Source organism: Barbus barbus, assembly GCF_936440315.1.
Source record: "Barbus barbus genome assembly, chromosome: 36".
Lineage (NCBI taxonomy): Eukaryota > Metazoa > Chordata > Actinopteri > Cypriniformes > Cyprinidae > Barbus > Barbus barbus.
The window spans coordinates 16416009-16436924 of NC_136714.1; the positions used below are offsets into that span (position 1 = coordinate 16416009).

The window sequence follows — 20916 nt, forward strand, 5'->3', positions numbered from 1 at the left end:
CAAAATTACAGCTTATATCCTTCTTATTTATTTGCTTTATGATCAGGGGGTTTGAAAAAAAAAAGGATCCTGTTTGTGAATAAATACAAATTTTGGGGGCTATTTTAAATCTTTACTCACATCATGTACAAATTTGTGTGGGAACATTGCTTGTAACAAATTATGATAAATTACAAACTTTAGTTTTGTGTTTTCCCGATTGTTCCATATATCTCTTTACTAAGCCAAAAGTGTATTTATGCATTCAGGATCAGTAGAAGAACAGTAAAAAAAAAGAAAAAAGACAAAGCAAAACACTGACATATGGCTCAACAAGAAGGACGGCTTGATCATGTAAGAAAGTTTCGAGGGAGTCTGTTGATCATATTTATTTGCTTTTATACCTTGCACAACGAACATCTGTTTATTTTAATATGCCACTAAGGAGATCTGGCTGCAAATTTATTGGAAATTATGGTCAGGTCATTATATTGCATCTTTTTACAATAAAAGGGTGTTTTGGATTTCATGGAGTCATTGAGTTATTAATTATAGTTTCATCATTTCAGATATTATTGGAAAAAAAAGAGCCAAATAAATGATTTACTGCTTTAAAAAAACTATAAAAATAAATATTCTATTTTCTAATTTTTTGAATTTTTTCAAATACAAAAATATGTAGTTAACTTCAAACACAGTCAGAAAAAAAAATCCTTATAGTCAGTAGTTAGACAATTCAGCCATGAACCAATGAGACAGGGCATTTAATAAATTTGAATAGCTTAATAAGTGAACCTTCTAAAATGTAATTTTTCCTCATATCCTCATTTAGAGATTTCCCACTACTTCCATATAACAAACAGTGACACACAGGGGCAGTTTAAAGCTGAAGTAAGCCTGAAGTAGGTTATTTAAAACAGCAATGAATACAAAATGTTCCTCTGAGTGCCACTGTTCTTGTCAGTGCAGTATTGCTATTTTTCCTTGCATCCCTGAGTGTTCCTGCAGTGCGCATGAAACTGTCTTCCCGTTGTGTGCGAGATGTTCTTTTCGTGCTTTCTAAACAGTTTCCTCCATAAATTTTGAAGCAATGTCATTTTATGGATGGTACAGATACTCTCTTAAAAGCCTGTGAAGACAATTGCCAGATTTTGTTTTTCACCATTCTGGCATGGAATTATTTGCACATCAAAAGGGCATCCTATATTTGTTTCTGTTCAGCATTAGAATGTCATCTGCAAACAATATGTAACTGAATGTTTTGAAATTGCCGTTCCTAGGACTCTTCTCGAAGGAGTTTGCATCCTTAGCAGCTGCTTATTTCCCACAAAAGAAGCATTTCTGCAAGGCCGAAAATATATGATGTGATGCTTTCTATGTTGTCAGATAGACTACAAAAAGGCTAATAACATTGAAAACGTGTTTACTGGGGGTCATGTTGCACAAAAGACATACAAAGTCAGGGAAGCAAAACATGAGTTGTTTTAAAGCGACTAATAAATTAGTTTTGAATTGCTCTGTAATTTGAAACATTAAGTATTAAATATTAAAACCCAAATTATAAGCACAATCCCAGTGGGAACTGTAATAAAAAAATTTAAAAAAATGTAAATGACAGAATTTCTGCAACATGCTGTCCTGACCCAGAACTGCTATGATTGTATGGTCTCATTTTACCCTCTAGTGGACAAAAACATACTAGCAACTGTCACTAGGTTCAACTCTTTCTATGAAAATCAGTAGAAAAAAGCCTTGTCAGGCAAAATGAACCAATAATTATAAATATTACACAGCTGTTTGACAATTTGAGTTAAATGAATACATTAGACATACACCTGGACTTCTCTTGACTGAAGTGTGCTTCAAGAAGAAGCCTGTTGTTTAATTCTTTTCAGAAGACCTATTGAAGAATCTCCTAGCACCGTAAGAAACGTACTGTAAAACATAACGCTCCTTCATAACCCCCCGACCCTGCTGAACTCACAGGGCTACAGCTGCAGTGTAAGACTTTGTTTGTTCAGTGTACTCCACATTTCTGCTCCTCACCCCCATCTCTTTCTCTCTCCCTCCCATTCATTTAGTCTTCTGTTTATGTTTTGCTGTGGGGGCAGGGGAAGGTGCTGGGGCTGGTGGAGGTTTGGCCAGTGAAATCACAAGATCAACTCTAGAAAAAAGAAGTGGAGAACATATGATAAATTCAAGAACGAAAACCATGGTTGTTTTAGTTAATTGAAGTCATAACGAATGTGGTTTGATTATCATTTGTGTCTTTGCAGGGAGAAATTAAACATTTAAAGGAATAGTTCACCCAAAAATTGCTGAAAATGTACTGATTCTGGCCATCCGAGATGAGTTAGTTTCTTCATTGGAACAGATTTGGAGAAATTTAGCATTACGTCACCAATAGATCCTCTGCAGTGAATGGGTGCCACTATAATGAGAGTCCAAGTAAGCTATACGACTCCAGTCCATTTCCAATTAGCATCTTCTTTAGTGAATAGCTGTGTGATTGTAATAAATCCATATTTATGAAGTTTTAGCTTCAAAACTGTTGCTTCCAGTTAAAGTATGAGTCTACTATTTATAATATTGCTTTCTCCAGGGAAAGAAAGTAATGTCTTCCTAATCAGGAGAGATATATGCACATGGCCTTTTTCACTGGAGCAAGGATTTTATGGATTATACATTATTTTGTCCAAAAATTACAAATTAGTTTTTTACAAGCATGTAGCTTTTCGCTTCACAAGACATTAATTGATGGACTGGAGTCATGTGGATTATTGTATTATTGTTTTTATCAGCTGTTTGGACTCTCATTCTGACGGCACCCATTCACTGCAGAGGATCCATTGGTGAGCAAGTCATGTAATGCTAATTTTTTCAAAATCTTTTCTGATGAGGAAACAGATTAATCTACACCATGGATGGCCTGAGAATGGGTAAATTTTCAGCAATTTTTGAACTATTCCTTTAAGATATAGGCTTGATTGTTTTTTCCAGGCTCACTTTGAATCGTTTTCATTATGGCTCATGTCAGCATGATGAAGACTTACATTTCGGTGCCTTTTTCTACAAGTTTTTTGATTGCTTTGACAATCTTGTCGATCCTTTCCTGTCAAAAAATGGAAACAAAAATAAGTGCTACGTCTGAAATAGCCTATGGTTATATCTGCATACAGTAGTGAGATCTGATAGTAAGTGCATTTCTGGTTAGGAAAATGAGGACAAGGAGCAATTCAAACATTTTTGATCAATGCATTTTTTTTTAAAATGGGCCTGTGTGTAAAGTTCAAATAAGGCACACACTTACCTTTTGAAGTCTGTACAACAGTGGCAGAGAGAAGGCACATATCACACCTGTTCAAAGGTGATGAATTACTGTATGTTAATGTCATGTATCATCACGACAAAGCAGTAACACTTGATAAAGTTTGATCCACATCACTCTGACTGTGTTTAGTTACTGACATTTGGTTAAAAATAGTGTCAGCTGTGATTTGCGATAAATCTTTACAAATTTCAAAAGGATCTCCTTACCGGTCATCAACAGCGTGAGACCGTTGGCTTGGACCCCCACATAGGTCAACAAATACAAGAACACAACAAACTACACAAACAAATAAAATACAGTCATTCAGATAAAAGCAATATATTTGGTTTTAAATCATTGTACTTTAGATTTTTTTTTAAAATCATATTTATATTTAGATGCTTTTATCCAAAGACATTAACAATGCATTGAAGGTAGCCTATATATTTTTATCGGCATTTGTGTTTGCTGGGAATTTGAATCTATGGCTAGCACCCTGCTGTACCCAGGAACATTATATTCTTATAATAATAAATGTTAATTTTGCTTTTCCAAATACGAATTTCTTTACTTTCACACGTGCTTATTCTCACAGAACCTTTGCCTTTGGGAATGAAAGCACATGGTAATAGTTCATATCAGGACTAATTATATAAGTGAGTAGTATCCCCTGATGTGATGAAAGTAGGCCATAAATTGCAGTAAAAGCGTGAAAACTGCTCGGTGTAGCTGAGGTGAGATATTTAAGATGCGTGTGAGACCTTCACTGAGTCCATGATGCTATCGATGAAGAACAGCCTCTTCAACTCGGTGACAGCCGTAGCAATCAGCAGAACAATTTGTTCCGCTATACGAACTGTGTCCTCATCTGTCAGCGTACGGTCCTCATCCAAATATGACCTTTTTAATAAAGAAAAGTGGACCAGCTGAGAAAGATTACATGTATTAATCCAGACTTATTTGAGTTGCTTTTCCCTCCGTCGAGCTCCTGCCAAATCATTCAATATTTGTTTTAAATCTGCACATCTGTTATGCATCTCAAGAATTAATATTTTAACCCATGATCAATGTGATATATGATTATACTCATCCGTTGAAGCAAATAGGGCAGACTGGGGGTCTGTAACTTTATGAGCAATATCACACAAACAAGTGTTGTTGTTTTCATAGCACACCACAATTGCACTTGTTTAGTTGTTGAATGAATAAGTGATTTTAAAACTAATCAACGCAAACACTGACAAGATTTCTGCTACTTCACCATCTGCTTCAAGAGGTACAGTAAACAGCAGAATTAGTTACACCTTTAGGGTTAAATTGGTGTAAAAATGTATTTGTTTTACAGCATATACTCACTGAAAAGGATGAGATCCATCACTGAGGCGAACAAGCATCATGGCTTTGTAAAGCAAGCGTACAGGGAGAGTGAAGGCCATGATGCCTAAACCGAGGTTGGACAGGATCGTGATGGCACTGAGCTGGAACAAACTAGCCAAACCCACAACTAAACCTGTAAACACCAGCCCGGTGGTCCCCACATTTCGCCAGTATAACAGATCCAACACTAGAGAGGGAAAGAAAAATGAATGCGTTAAATGTGAGGGAAATAAACATATAAAGAGGCATAGTCAAGCAGAGTGATGGAAAAATAGAGAAAAAATGACAGCGAGAAATGCATTGACCGTGCAGTACTGCTTTGAAGTCGGTCTTAAAGGGGGATGCAGGGGGGATGTGGGGTGGAGTATTTGGGTGGTCAGATATGCATGTTTGCACAGGGTGTCTGGTCATTTTTTTGTGGTAAAACAGACTATCAAATTACAAATGCAGATTTTCATCCAATCTTTCAATTAATCTACAAACTTTAGTTGAATTAATTCAGTTTAGAATTAATAGTATATAAAATGTTAAATAAAATATTCATTTTGTGTCTTTTCTCATCTAAATTTAAATTCAGTTATTTTGGAAAATTAAAAACTAAATAAATAAAATTCAGAAAATTAGCCTATCCCTCACTCTGGGCTTTTAAATGCATAGGACTTTTAATTTGATAAATGTGACTCTGGACCACAAAACCAGTCATAAGTGTCCATTTTTTTAGATTTATACATCATCTGAAAGCTGAATAAATAAGGATCTCTGAAATCCGGAATCTGAGGGTGCAAAAAAGTCAAAATACTGAGAAAATTGCCTATAAAGTTGTCCAAATGAAGTTCTTAGCAATGCATATTACATATCAAAAATGATGTTTTAATATATTTACGGTAGGAAATTTACAAGATATCTTCATTGAACTATATGGAATGTCTTCATTACTTAATATCCTAATGATTTTTGGTATAAAAGAAAAATGGATAATTTTGACCCAAACAATGTATTTTTTGCTATTGCTACAAATATACCCCAGCGACATAAGACTGGTTTTGTGGTCCAGGGTCACAAATTAAGTCAATTTACATATAAATATTGTTTCAAATGTCATCCTTGAAAAAACATTGATTTTCTTTTGTCCATAATTTCATGTCAACCCATGTCAAATAATGTGACATCATTCATAGAAAACAATAAGTAAGTTTCTCTTTTTCCTCAATGTGTATTCTGGTCATTTATCATGTTTGAAAAGGGGGGGGGGGGGTATAAGATAGCAAAATTGATGCCATATGTGAATATACAAATTTCTGCAACATTTTCTTTTTTTTTAGTAAGCCTGCTGGAAGCTTTAGCAATGAGTAGTCATCTGTGTCAACACAACATTTGTTGAGAGTGATACAGTTGTAGTCTGACCTGGATGTATTTAGAAATTTTATATAATGAGATTGCAGTATGTTATCATTACCCATTGTTAAACTGTATATTTTAATATGCTTTTAAAGATTAGTGATAATGTCTTTCAGTCACAGAGTTTCTTACTTTGTTTGTGTAGAACTGATCTACCAGTAACGGGAGGGGTAGAGTACATAGTGAGTATCCAAAAACAAAATATTAAAAATATACTTTGTCAGTCTAAACATCGTCTGTTATTATTTTGTCTTGAATTTCAGGCTATGTGAAGCAGGGTGAAAACACTTGAACTGCACAATCAGAGGATGAGCAAGGCTCAGTGGAATATGAAAACAACACTGCAAAAGGACAGAAAAGAAAAGGTGAAATTCAAAAACTCAAGAAGTGGCCTTAAAATTGTCAAGGACTTGAAATTTAATTTTAATAAAAGTATTAAGGCTGCCGGAGGTTTTCATTTAGCATTGATTATAATTACAAGCAATAAGACATATGATCATCAAGGCCGACTCTGCCAGAAACACTTGATGAAACCACATAATTGTCCAACAAATCTTAGTCACGTTATACACCACAGATCAAACATGTCAAGTCTGTAAACACATTCAATTTTTTCTGCACATGAACAACTAATCTGTACCAAAAGTAAATCCAAAGAATTTGCACATTATTTTGTACAATTGCTGTAATTTAGTGCAAATGTTACATCTCTGAGACAAACATATGACATAAATGTACAAGAACCCTTCATGTCAGAGAGTGCATGGACACAAACACAGTGGAACAGCTAATGGCAGTGTGCATTTACACGCCCCTTCCCCTGTGAAGCCAATAGACCCCAACAGCTGTTGATTCTGATTATCCTCCAAACACAGGTGCAAATCTGTGCTGTGGCGCACACTGGTGCAAAGCTGAACAAGCCTTTATCAGATCAATCCAAACCCTCTGAAATCTTCTCTGCTTAAAATCTTCCACATGGCCTTCACTCCTGCTAAAGCACTTTATTGCAGCCTAACATGGCCGGGTCAGATTGAATGTCTCCGGGGAAACGTCTGCCAGCAATGCCAAAATAAGACTGAGCGAAGATCTCACCTCCTTCATTCAGACTTCAATGCCTCCTTCTTTGCCACAAAATCCTAGAGTCATGCATCGGTCAGATCCTGAAGGCAGTCCATCCATCAGATTCCCATCAGCCTGCCAAGCACCCAATGGGAAGTTCTGTGTGATGTACTGACCAGTCAGCAGTATTACTATACCTCTAGTGTACACAACTAAACTTCAATCTGATCCCCCCTCGCCAACACACTGTTTCTGCCAACCTGCTATTCACGTACCAGCACATTACACATGTAAACAATATACCCAGGAGAGCTCGATCCCAGCACAGTGGAAGACTCTCACCTTTGCTGGCCATTTCTGCTGCTTCCACACCAAACCCCCTCTCCTCCCAGCGCTCCACGAACCCTCTGGGCTTTTTTTGGCCATCCTAGCGTTGTCAGCGGGAAGGGGTTGGCCTGACCTAATAATATCTCAACTACTTGGACACCCCATCTTTATAAACACACACACACTCACACACACACAGCTATCCTCCCTCATGCCCCGTTCAGAACTTAAGGAACCTGAGACGTCAGCATGTGTCTGTGTGTAGTCAAGTCTTCATCTCGAAGGGAGATAGCTAACCTTAGATACAAGCAAATTACTCAGACGTTCCTCAAAGAGTGCTGTGCTTTATCTTCTCACATGCTGTGAAAAGTGCTGGCCTTTAACACCCAGCTGAAGGTGTGTGTGTGTGTGTGTGTGTGTACTGGTATTCACTACATTATGGGGACCAAATGTCTCCACAAGAACATTTTTCAGGTTTCTATGAAGAAACAAGCTTATAAATCATAGAATTAAGTGCTTTAAAAATCTTAAAATGCAGAAATTTTCCTGTGAGGGGTAGGTGTGTAGGGTTAGGGTAAGGGGATAGAAAATACAGTTTGTACAGTATAAAAACCATTACGCCTATGGAATGTACCCATAATTATATGAATACAAGTGTGTGTGTGTGTGTGTGTGTGTGTGTGTGTGTGTGTGTGTGTGTGTGTGTGTGTGTGTGTGTGTGTGTGTGTGAGTGTGTGTGCATGTTTATGTGGTTTATGAGGACACAAATTTGCATAATGACATGGGTATGACAGAGGTATTACAATATGAAGGTGGTTTATGAGGACACTGCCTATGTCCCCGTAATTCAAAAGGCTTAAAAAACATACTAAATGGTGTTTTTTTGAAAATCTAAAAATGCACAAAGTCTCCTGTGAGGGCTAAATTTAGGTGTAGGGTTGGTGTAGGGCAATAGCACACACAGTTTGTTCAGTATAAAAACCATTACGCCTATGGAGAGTCCCCATAAACCACAAAAACCAACGTGTGTGTGTGTGTGTGTGTGCAATTATATGTAGTTCTATAATACTATAAAATGATAATTTCAATATAATTTATATAATATTTAAAAAATAAAGTAATTATATTGTTTAATTTATAACAACAATAATAGTAAGTAGAATAATAATGCATAATTTATTATCATTCTTTTATCATTTATGATGATAAAGTACTATAGATTATACAAAAATTATCACATAAAATGATAAAGCATTGATGAAAAGACTAGAAAACATCCAAAAGTTTTTAAAAATCTAAACTTCATTTTAATTGAAATTAACTACTTTATTTTTGTAATCATTATAATAATACTATTGTTATTATTTCTTAATTTTATTTTTATTTATGTTTTTCAGGCTGCTTGGCCCAGCAGATGAGTCAGTACTACAAGCATCTGATGTAATGATCAATGCCATCAAACACATTTATTCATGAGCCATTTTTGTTTGCGTCATTCCACGGACTCACAAAAGAGTTAAAAATACAAAAATAGCCTGTTATGTAATAATGTTTATGAATGCATTTTTGATTTACATAATCGACTAATCTGTTTGAACCAACCTTTGTTAGAGTCTCCCAAATTCATATTTGAATATGCCATTGATGAATTCTGCTCAAGGCGAACCATGTTCTTTAATGTGAATCAATGAATCTCTCTCACATAACATTTTTAAGCAGGGTGTATTTTGTGCCTTCTCTCTCAGTGTTTCTCTCTTACTGGGCTGCTGTGAAAATCTGTTATGCACATTAATCTGGGCATGTTAGGTAATCCAAAATTATCAAATGATCAGCAGAGATGATTAACAGAGGGAGTTCAAGAGGAGAAACCGAGGGAGGGAGCGAGAGGCATTGAAAGAGAGAGAGAGAGAGAGAGAGTGAAAGAGAGAGAGCCACTCTGCGAAAGGATTGCATGTCTGTGTGTACAACAAGAGGGAGGACACTGTGATATGATTGGTGCACAGAAATAGCTCAGCCAATCAGAGTGATGACAGGAAAATAACTGGCTCAGACGGAGATAAAGCTTAGAGAGATACAATATTACTGACATAAAGAGGAGGAAGGCAACAAAAGTGGATCAAATTGGAAAGAGCCACTATGAGTACAGATAGATTAGATCTCAGTGAGATGTCTAGCAATGGGTAAAGAGACAGAAGGGAAAATCAACCATTCTACATCAGATCACTCGAGGATGCTTCAAGGTGCAGAATCAGCCTCTTGGGAGATAATGCTGTGAAGGCCCTGAGCAGCAAGGCTCAGCCGAACCAAAGCCAGCAAGCTACAGCACAGGGTGGAGGCAGTGAACGGATTTGAACAAGTGAAGAAAAAAGACATCATGAGGACATCCAGGAAAGGAAGTGTGGAAATGCCTGCTTTTGTAAGGCAGCTGGTGAAGGAGGCCGAGAAAAGGGTCACCTCCTTTTTTAAAGGGGGACGAGGGGGAGGCGCAGGGGAGCTGTCTGAAGGTGAAGAGGGAGGAGAGGAGGAAGGGGTCATCCCTAGCCCCTACTTGGACCGACCGGTTCTGGACAAGCACATGCAAGAGGGCTGTGCCTCCTGGGGACTTACCTACGCCCTGGCCAGCATGCAGGGTTGGAGGGCCCACATGGAAGATTTCCACAACTGCTTCCCTCATCTAGGAGGGGAACTGGCCCACTGGGGGTTCTTCGCTGTGTATGATGGACACGCAGGGAGCGCGGTGGCCCAACACTGCTCCCGAAACCTGCTGGACCACATCCTGGGCACAGGTGAGCAGCAAGCTGTCCTACAAACAGCAGGACCTCTTGCATCTTTTTGGCTTATACTCAGTGTTGGTAAGGTTACTCTGGAAATATAATAGGTTACAGATTACAAGTTACCCTATTTAAAACGTAATTAATAGTGCAACTATTTCAATTATTGTAAGTAATGTAACTTGATTACATTTGATTACTTTTCTAACAAATCATTTATATTTTCATATTAATCATTTTGAAACATTTAAAGCAGGCAGGGTTAACCTTACAGTAGTACTCAACACTGATTACAGTCAGACTTCTCAAAATCATTCATCAATTGAATTAAAATTATAATTATAATTTAACTTTAAAGTGCAACCACCACAAAATCAGACTTTTTACTTTGAGATTAGGTTAGCAAGATGTAGTTTAATAGCTATGACACAGTTTTTTTAAATCAAATCTTTGCATAGCTATGACAGGAAACACTGGCATCTAACAATGCCTTGGGAAACACTGTAAATCTTAAAAAATAAAGCATATGCCTATACATTAACCCAAATAAGAAATAAAACAGTTATCAAATAAGCATGTGTCCTATTCTGTGTCCTAAACTCCTGAAACATTGGCTTCAATGCAATTTGGGAAATAAATCAATCAAATCTGTATATATTCAGATGTAACCCCCTTTGTAATCGTTAACATTTTCATAAGTAACTGTAATTTAATTACATATTTTCTCTCAGTTACTGTAACAGATTACAGTTACATTTATTTTGTAATTAAATTACGCAATTCTGTTGCATGTTACTAGTTACTCCCCAACACTGCTCACACTATATTTAATTTGAGAGCGCAGCAAACCTAATAACCGAGTGGCTTTTGATGAGAAACAGAAATTATATCACATGGAAATCGTATTGATCTCTTTAGAATAGATCCAAGAGGATCGCATCAGATTAGATTAATTCGTAGACCTACTATACATCCAAAGCCACAGCAACATTATTACCCAATTAAGCCGTGATCTGACAAGTTAATTGTGGTGTACAACATGTTCCTAAAGCAATTAGAAGTCACATAATGGTTGATCCATGTAATCTACTTTAATGAAGCCTTTAGGTTCATCTTTGCCATCATACAAACGTGATCTGTCACCAAAAGGCCTTGTTGGTTATTTAGTGACACAAGCTATTCCCTCTCAGGAAAGATCCAAGCAGATGAGGATGTAGTAATGGTCACTGAGGGCATCAAGGAGGGCTTCTTTCTCATGGACAAGCACCTTCATGCCATGGCCTGCCGTGAGGGTTGGGAACGCGGAGGGACGACTGTCGTTGCCACCGCTATCACTCCACACCACATCTACTTTGTGAACTGCGGAGACTCTCGGGGGGTCTTGTGCCGTGCGGGACGGGTGGCCTTCTCAACGGAAGATCACAAGCCCTTCAGCCCCAGCGAGAGGGAGAGAATAGAGAACGCTGGAGGATCTGTGACTTTGCAGCGCGTGAACGGCTCGCTGGCAGTCTCCCGAGCGCTGGGAGACTTCAGTTACAAGACAGCCGAGTGGCGGCCAGTCACAGAACAGATGGTATCGCCAGAGCCGGAAGTGTCTGCTGTGGAGCGCTCGTCAGCAGATGAGTTTCTGATTCTGGCCTGCGATGGGGTGTGGGACACAGTCACTAATGAAGAGCTCTGTGCCTTCATACACAGCCGACTGCGTGTCTGCACAGACCTGAGAGAGGTCTGCTCCCAAGTCATTGACCTTTGCCTCTATAAGGTTAGTATGAACTGAAGATTTTTTTCACTCTGCTTTCGATTTCTCCTTAAACCCCTGGAAGTCTTTTCGCATTGCAGTTTTGGGTCAGTTTTGGGACATTTCTGAATGAGTTCCAGAGTACTAGTGACAGCCCGGTTCACTACTGTTACAGACAAGATACTGCCAACTTCACTGCTTTATTCAAGTTATGCTATGTCACTTTAAACTTTAAGCTTTATTTATTTAAAAAGATTTAAAGGGGTCATATGATGCTTTTTAAAGATCATTATTTTGTGTATTTGGTGTAACAGAATATGTTGACATGCTTTAATGTTCAAAAAACACATTATTTTTCAAATACTGTACATTATTGTAGGTCCTCTGTGCCCCGCCTTTCTCAAACGTGTCATTTTCTACAAAGTCCCTCCTTCCGACAAGCGCAGTCTGCTCTGATTGGCCAACTGACACAGTGCATTGTGATTGGCCGAACACCACAAGCACTAGTTGGAAATGTAATGCCCCTTACAATAATCACAAGCTTCATCTTTCAAAATAAATGTAAAGACAGTTTATAATGTCCTTAGTTTTACCATCAGTTCAGAGTCGCGTGACAGACAGTGATGAAGCTTGTATGTATTTGCACACAAGCTGCGATTTAGCTGACTCCACTGTGATGTGACCCTGTCTTTCTCTCTCTCTCTCTCTCACACACACACACACACACACAAGACGCGCAAAACTCTGCATTTGAACAGTCAATAGCAAATACTTAAACTAGTAACAAAACATACTTACAGTCGCTAATTCAGAAGCGCCAGATTGTCACAACAAAGTCACAATTACCTCCGCTCCTAGGTTCACGAAAAGGTCGTCCTTAAAATGCATTCAAACAAATCCGAACATCTGGGTTGTGCTGTTCTGTTGTAAGTAATCTTAATGCTTCCTAAATGCATCTACTTTCGGAAGGCCAAATAAAGTGCTTTTGCTTTTGCATAGAAACACACAGCGTCTCCCTGACATGGCTGCATCAACACTACTGCGGTTACTGAAACCACGCTTTCTTTCTTTGCGTGAACATTTGGGCTGCATTACACAAATATTTCCACATTGTGACGTAGACGTGGGGGTGTGTTTGAATGAGCCGTTTTATGGGGCTGTGGCATAGTCTTAACTTTGATAAAGAATATCTCTTTGGTTTTGAGACTTTAGTCTTTGCAACTTCATCTATGCACGAAGAGCTTGTAACACTCCAAAGAGAAAGGGAAACTTGAAATCGCATCACATGACCCCTTTAAAGTATATTTTCATACATTTTAGCTGCTTATATGGCACCATATTTTTGGCCTATAGACAGTCAAAACAAAAATTATTCAGACACGAGACACCATATAAAATTTGTATATATTTTTTCTTTTTTTACTAGTGGGTGCAGGACACTATATTTATGTAAGTGAGGATAGCAAAATAAAGTAAACTGTGACATATTATACCCAGGACTCGAATTGAGGGGGGATGCCGGTGGATGGCATCCCCCTGGTCAAAGAAAAATTACAAAAAGCATCCCCTCTGTAAAACCACCATCCCCCCGCCCTTACCATCCCATTTTGGATTGGTATTATCTAATTACTTAAATTTAACAGCTGAATAATTTTTGGTTGATTGTAAACCATTACATAGGTCTACCTTTCTATCAATTTTATCTGACATTATCAAGATGAATTTGTTCTGACCAGTGTTGGTCCAGTTACTCAAATAATGTAATATATTACTCATTACTAGTTACTCCTTTCAAAAGTAATATTGTTACTTTACTTATTACTTTCTGGCAACAGTAATTAGTTACACTACTAGTTACTTTTTCTTCATGCCCCACAGAAGTTGTAACTGTATATCTTCAACATAAAATTCTTCTAGAGTGTTACTAACAACATATTTCTGCCTCACCATTTGACTAAAATCCACATTGGATCACAGTCAGAAGTTATTACAAACACTGTCATCAACTATGTTGTTTTCTCAGCCGATCAGGTCGTTGTTGGTTGCTGGTGTGGCTGGAGGTTTCCAAACTCTTGATTTCTCCATGTCCTTTTTTTTTTGCTAGAGCTCTAACTGACTTTCTCTTTTCTTTTAGCATCCAAATTGCTTGCTCAGCTCCCTCATCTTCATCTTGGTTTGTGTGTGTCATCATCGAATGCAAAATTCAGAATGCAGTTAAAAATACAGATTGTGTCAAAGCACTTAACAGTATCAAATTGGAGGATAGTGTCAGTAATGTATAAAAATAAGATTAAACACTCAATTTTCAGTTAAGGCATTTCATTATTGAGTTCAGAGATGTCATTGTCTAGATCAGTTTAGTTTAAATAGTATCTGCTAAATCAATTTGACGATAATCACTAGAAATTAAGTGTCCCCAAATGAGCAAACCAGAGGCGACAGCAGCAAGGAACCAAAACTCCCTCTGTGACAGAATGGAGAAAAAAAAAGGCTCAGTCGGGGGGCCAGTTCTCCTCTGGACAGGAGATAATTGTTTATTTATTGTTTACTTATTGTTTTAATTAAAATATGAAATGTATAAAAGTAATGGATATAACTGATACGACACATTCCCTTCTACTTTCTGGCAACAGTAATTAGTTACACTACTAGTTACTTTTTCTTCATGCCCCACAGAAGTTGTAACTGTATATCTTCAACATAAAATTCTTCTAGAGTGTTACTAACAACATATTTCTGCCTCACCATTTGACTAAAATCCACATTGGATCACAGTCAGAAGTTATTACAAACACTCAATAGTGATTGATAGTAACATTCAAGCAGAAGTGTTGTATTAATCTCATTACTCCAGTCTTCACTGTCACATGCTTCTTCTGAAATCAAATATACTGTATTTATATTGACAAATATATATATATATATATATATATATATATATATATAAAAAAAAACTATTTTTCTAAAATGTATTTTAGAATTGAAATCTTTAATATGGAGTGTCTTGGCTGTGACATCCAAAGCTGACTTCAGCCAGACTGTTACATTACGTAAAAGAAATACAGAATGGCCTTTAGGCTGCAGAAAAGGATGTGCTGACCTGAAAATGTCAACATCTTTCTCTCTGCAGTAAGCCAGATCTCTGCTCTGTCAGGACTTCACTTTCGACCACCATGCATCTCAAAGTGAGGCTGTATTCAGCCACTAAGCTGCAATGGGATAAACTACTTTTAGCCTTGGTGTGAGGAGATTACAGCATTCTGCCTAGCATTGTGCCATGTAGGGATAGACAACCAACAACATCCCTTAGAAATGAAGGACAAGGTCTGCATTAGCGTCACCAATTCCAATCTACTTAATCATCAACGTGAGGTAGTTGTCCTTAGAACAAAAGCCTCAAGACTGGCTGATAGCATCACACTATTGCCTGCCTATCTAAAGAAACATCAGAGAAAAAACGATACTGCCGAGTTTAACGATTAAATCATTTAGCAGACACGTAATTTGCACGTCTAACTTTCCCTTCCTTTTTTTCTTTTGTCTCGTCTCCATGTATTTCTAACAGGGGAGCCTTGATAACATCAGCATCATTCTAGTTTGTTTTCCTGGTGCCCCCCAGCTATCACCTGAAGCACTGCACCAGGAGGCTGAGCTGGAGGACTTCCTGGAGTCCAAAGTAGCTGGTAAACCATCTGATTAGATTTAGCTTCTTTTGATATTGCTCTTTAGATTTACGTCTTGCGTCAAAGATTGCAATACTTTCAAATCATGGAGTCACCCATGCTTCTTTGACAGAGATATTTGAGGAGCTAAGCGCAAGAGGTGATGAGCCTGATCTGCTGTCAGTTCTGACAGTACTGGCTTCCACGGTGATTCCTGGACTTCCACCAGGGGGCGGCCTTCAGAGCAAGTGAGTGCATGTTGAATATTATGCTTTACTTCCGCTCAAAATAGCAGTCAGCAATTATGTGAGAGAGGTGTGAAAACCTATTTCACAGACTGTGGCATGAACATTTTTAGGTACAGCTGTTCCATGAAACAGATAAATCACAGTTCCAGTGCTTTAAAGCGGTTTATACCGATATTAAATTTGATTAGCATTTTTATTCATCTTTTTTATGCCATTTTTATGTTATTATTGTTGTTGTTGCTGAAAGGCATTTTTTTATCATTATATTGATATTGAATTATTTAATATTTATTTATTTAATAATTTAAGAACTTATAATATTAATAATACTTTTATTAATAATAATAATAATAATAGTGATAGATCAAGTAAATAGAAGCACCAATATTTTAAATAAAATTTCTGTGACTGGCTTTATGGACCAACAATATATAAAATCATATAATCTTTTGAATTATTTAAATGCATCATTATTAAAAGAATAATACAGTAGTTTTTGCTTTTTTATCAATATTGAGTTAATATATTCTTCCAAAATGCTTAATTGCAGTTTAAAAAAAAAAGTGTATTGCACTTTATCAAATGGTACTCATGTGCTATAGCAACAGATTAGAAAATCATCAAAAAAAATAGATTATAGTTGAAAGGATGACATATCCACCCTCGTTCTGCTGAGAAATGTCCAGGTACACTAGATACATGTAGACAGCAGCTTTTCTCAGATCCAAGTGTCTGCTTAGTACAGGCACTTTCTTTAAAGCACCAATCAGCTCCACAAGTAGAGCTCAAATGATATGTAGTTGTAATGACTGCCAAAAGAACAAAGGACTGAACTTTGAAATATCATATTTTCTTGACATTTGCAGGCGGAACTGTATCATTTCAGCCTACTATCAGCAAAAAGAGGCTCGGCGATCTAGATTAGCCCAGGTAAGCTTCTGTACGGAACTATCCATTTTATAATATGTATATATATATATATATATATTATTATTATTATTATTATTTTGTCATTTAGCAGACACTTTTATCCAAAGCGACTTACAAATGAGGACAACAGAAGCAATCAATTGTATTAAAACAACTAAAAACATCCAAAACTAAAAGCTAAAACTTTAGAAATAAAGAAATTTGAAATACAACTAAATTTCAAAACTTAACATTTAAATGAAAAACAAAAAAAAATAAAGCTAAATATTAATATTCAAAATATTAAAGAACAAAAGGTATAAGAGTATAATATTGATTCTAACATAACACTAAGCCAAACACCAAAAAAAAAGAAACTATATATATGAATATGTACAACCACACACATACATACATACATAAATATATATACATACACATTTATAAATTATATATATATATATATATATATATATATACAGTGGCCTCCATAAGTATTGGAACAGTAAAGACAAAATTGCTCTGTTGGCTGTGGAGTCAAGACATTTGCAAATATGATTAAAAGATGAATATGAGACAAAACTACAGAATGCTACATTTTATTATTAGCCGTTTCAACATATACATGTTTTACCAAATAAAAAGAACAGCACTTTTAGAGTTCATCCCACTCATTGATGTGAGCATTTCCATTTCTTTGCCCTTATAAATTCCTTGACTGACCTGGCAGGGTGTTTTGGGTCATTGTCCTGATGCAATATGAAGCACTTCCCAATGAATCTGGTGGCATTTTCTTGAATATTGGTAGGCTAGATGTTTTTGTACCCTTCCAAATTCATTCTGCTACTGTCATCATACATTAAGTCATCAGTAAAGTTGAGAGGGCCTGTTCCAGAAGCAGCCATGCATGCCCATGCTACGACACCACCTCCACCATGCTTTACAGATGAGGCTGTATACTTGGGATCAATACGGTTCCCTTTTTTTCTCCACATTTTTGCTTTCCCATCACTCAGATAAAGGTTCATCTTTGTCTCATCGGTCCATAAACACAGTTTCAAAACTCTTCTGGCTCACCTTTGTGCTTTTTTGCAAACTCTAATCTTGCCTTTCTATTTTTGGTGCTGGTCAGAGGTTTGCATCTTGCTGTGTAGCATCTGTAATTCTGTGTCAAAGTCTCCTGAGGACAGTAGATTGTCAGAGCATCACCCCAGCTTTCTGGAAGTTGTTGGTGATTTTACAGACACGTCTTTTAGGATTCATTTTCACAGCTTTTATGATTTGTCTGTCATCAACTATGTTGTTTTCTCAGCCGATCAGGTCGTTGTTGGTTGCTGGTGTGGCTGGAGGTTTCCAAACTCTTGATTTCTCCATGTCCTTTTTTTTTTGCTAGAGCTCTAACTGACTTTCTCTTTTCTTTTAGCATCCAAATTGCTTGCTCAGCTCCCTCATCTTCATCTTGGTTTGTGTGTGTCATCATCGAATGCAAAATTCAGAATGCAGTTAAAAATACAGATTGTGTCAAAGCACTTAACAGTATCAAATTGGAGGATAGTGTCAGTAATGTATAAAAATAAGATTAAACACTCAATTTTCAGTTAAGGCATTTCATTATTGAGTTCAGAGATGTCATTGTCTAGATCAGTTTAGTTTAAATAGTATCTGCTAAATCAATTTGACGATAATCACTAGAAATTAAGTGTCCCCAAATGAGCAAACCAGAGGCGACAGCAGCAAGGAACCAAAACTCCCTCTGTGACAGAATGGAGAAAAAAAAAGGCTCAGTCGGGGGGCCAGTTCTCCTCTGGACAGGAGATAATTGTTTATTTATTGTTTACTTATTGTTTTAATTAAAATATGAAATGTATAAAAGTAATGGATATAACTGATACGACACATTCCCTGCTTTTAATATCTGAAGAATTAATGCAACAGGACACAGCTGATCACTTAGAAAGACCTGTGAGGCAACTGTTCCAATACTTATGCTCACATCAGACCGAGGGATGAAACTCTAAAAGTGCTGAACTTCTTAGCTGATAAAACATATGTGTTGAATCACCCAATAATAAAATGTGACATTCTGTAGTTTTGTCTCATATTCATCGTTTAATCATATTTGTAAATGTCTTGACTCCACAGCCAACAGAGTAATTTTGTCTTTACTGTTCCAATACTTATGGAGGGCACTGTATATCATTTCATTTCCATTTAGTTTGTTGAAGTATTAAAATAACTCAAATTAAATAAAACTAAAACTTAATAAAAGACCTATATAAATTCAGACATTATTTAACTAAAATTTAAATAGATAACAAATACAAATCACGACAATATAGTTTATAAGTAATCCTAAGAAATAACACTGCCAAACACACATGCTAAAAATAACAACTTACTTACACATAGTAAGAAATGGTTATAAAAACTGAAACAGAAGTGAAACAAGTAGTAGAATATATATATAATGTTAATGTTAATATAATATATATGTTAAAATTGCTAATGTTTTTGTCATTAGTGTACATTAACTTTAATATGAATTATTGTCATTTGTATCTTTTCAGGAACTCAGTCCTGCAGATGCCAATTAGTCCATCTTACATAAACGCTTAATGGATGTGCTAGACTGAGAAAGAAGTAAATCAGTTTTCTGTGTTTTAAACTCAAATGAGAAAGATCTTTTTGGACAGCAAAAAAAAATACATTTTACGTCCTTCTTTTTGTATGTTTCACAAATGACAATGCTGTGCCACAATGCAGGACAATAATGACTGTATATAACTTTGACTCTTTAGATTGTGATACGTTCAGTATTTTCCTTACCAAATGTATTCGATGAGTCTTACAATCGACAATATTCAGGTAATGTGTTCAAGCAGTGGCAGCAAACTTTTGAGATTCTCTTCAGTCTTGGCATATAACAAGGTCATTTTTTTAATTGATACTATAAAAAAGGTAGAATTTGACAGAACTCGTTGAGGAACAGCGACAAGCTAATGCTGTTGTATTAAAGGAATAGTTCACCCAAAAATGATTTACTTGCCTTTACTGCTTAGTTCTTTTAGAAGCGTGGTCACTTTGATCTGTTTAAAAAATATATTATTTTGTGTGTGTGTGTGTGTGTGTGTGTGTGTGTGTTTGTATGTGTGTGTGTTATAAGGATATAAACAGCATACAGGTTTGGAAAAACATGATCTTAAGTAACTAATGACATGATTTTCATTTTTGTGTCAACTATTCCTTTACGAATTAAGGTCAAATTTGAAATGCTAAAATCTCTAAAAAGCCAATTCTAATAAATACAAGCACTTTTACATGTGGGTTTATACAGGCTCATAATATGGGCACAGAGTGCAACTTTTCCTGTTCTTGAATAGTTGTTTCTTGTAATACGCTCTACTCTGTTTGCATGATCTGTACTGTGTTGCCTTACTGACCTCTTTGAAATTATGCCAATCTATAAGCGTGCAATATTACCGAGATATTTCCTAATGACTAGCAAATGAACTGATGCAGTACTATATCATGTTGTGTAATGATCTTTGTGCACATTTTACAGATATTTGTGCTAACATAAAGGTTAAAGATTGAGTAATAAAAATAAACAGGTCAAGTTATTCATGACGTTTCAGTTTATTAATGTTTGTCCTGCTACATAAAAAGACTTTATGGTCTTTAGGTAATTATAGTCATACATTTTGTGAGTGTTTGTGGTTGAGCTCAGTTTTCAACACCATCGGTAAGCAGTACCACTGTCATTCTCAAGGGGGCTCGCTCCTTATTTAACACCGTCTGCAGTTTGCAAACCCTGTATTTATGTCACACTCAGAAACATATTTAAAAAGCTGTATGAATGACGCCGGGCTGCTGTTACACAGATATAAAGGACGTAAGTATAGCTATTGCATTTTAAACACATAGATGTTGATACCAAAATAAATATTTAACAAAGAAGTTACAGTTGTGTTTACAATATACAACATCTACAAAATCTATACACTGATGATACTATCACATTACAAGTCTATTTGCACGTATTTGTATTCGTTGTAGATCATTTGTTTCTTAGGACAATCAACACTGATGGCAGCTTGATAGAAACGATTAAACAATGAATATTACTGAGCATCTCCCT

General features: G+C 36.5%; 2 protein-coding genes across 2 annotated transcripts; one reads left to right on the forward strand and one right to left on the reverse strand.

Moving 5' to 3' along the window:
• Positions 1–1385: 1385 nt before the first annotated feature.
• rtn2b (reticulon 2b) lies at positions 1386–7478 on the reverse strand (the record flags this gene model as incomplete). The annotated part of the gene is made up of 7 exons (XM_079394943.1): positions 1386–2143; positions 3033–3091; positions 3290–3336; positions 3517–3586; positions 4051–4189; positions 4646–4853; positions 7466–7478. The coding sequence occupies 7 exons, from the start codon at positions 7476–7478 to the stop codon at positions 2053–2055; spliced, it is 627 nt and encodes a 208-aa protein (XP_079251069.1). The 3' UTR covers positions 1386–2052.
• Positions 7479–9534: 2056 nt separating this feature from the next.
• Positions 9535–20403, forward strand: LOC306855555 (protein phosphatase 1A-like). Its single transcript, XM_079394317.1, has 6 exons — positions 9535–10236; positions 11412–11983; positions 15525–15642; positions 15755–15869; positions 16736–16799; positions 19346–20403. Exons 1-6 carry the CDS (start codon positions 9825–9827, stop codon positions 19370–19372), a joined length of 1308 nt encoding a protein of 435 aa, XP_079250443.1. The 5' UTR covers positions 9535–9824; the 3' UTR covers positions 19373–20403.
• Positions 20404–20916: the final 513 nt, after the last annotated feature.

Excerpts from the sequence above, each read along its gene's own strand:
- LOC306855555 (XM_079394317.1), top strand. The coding sequence starts at position 9,825 with ATGAGGACATCCAGGAAAGGAAGTGTGGAAATGCCTGCTTTTGTAAGG. Across the intron at positions 15,870-16,735 it reads GGGGGCGGCCTTCAGAGCAA|GCGGAACTGTATCATTTCAG; the intron begins GTGAGTGCATGT and ends TGACATTTGCAG. Across the intron at positions 16,800-19,345 it reads GGCGATCTAGATTAGCCCAG|GAACTCAGTCCTGCAGATGC; the intron begins GTAAGCTTCTGT and ends GTATCTTTTCAG.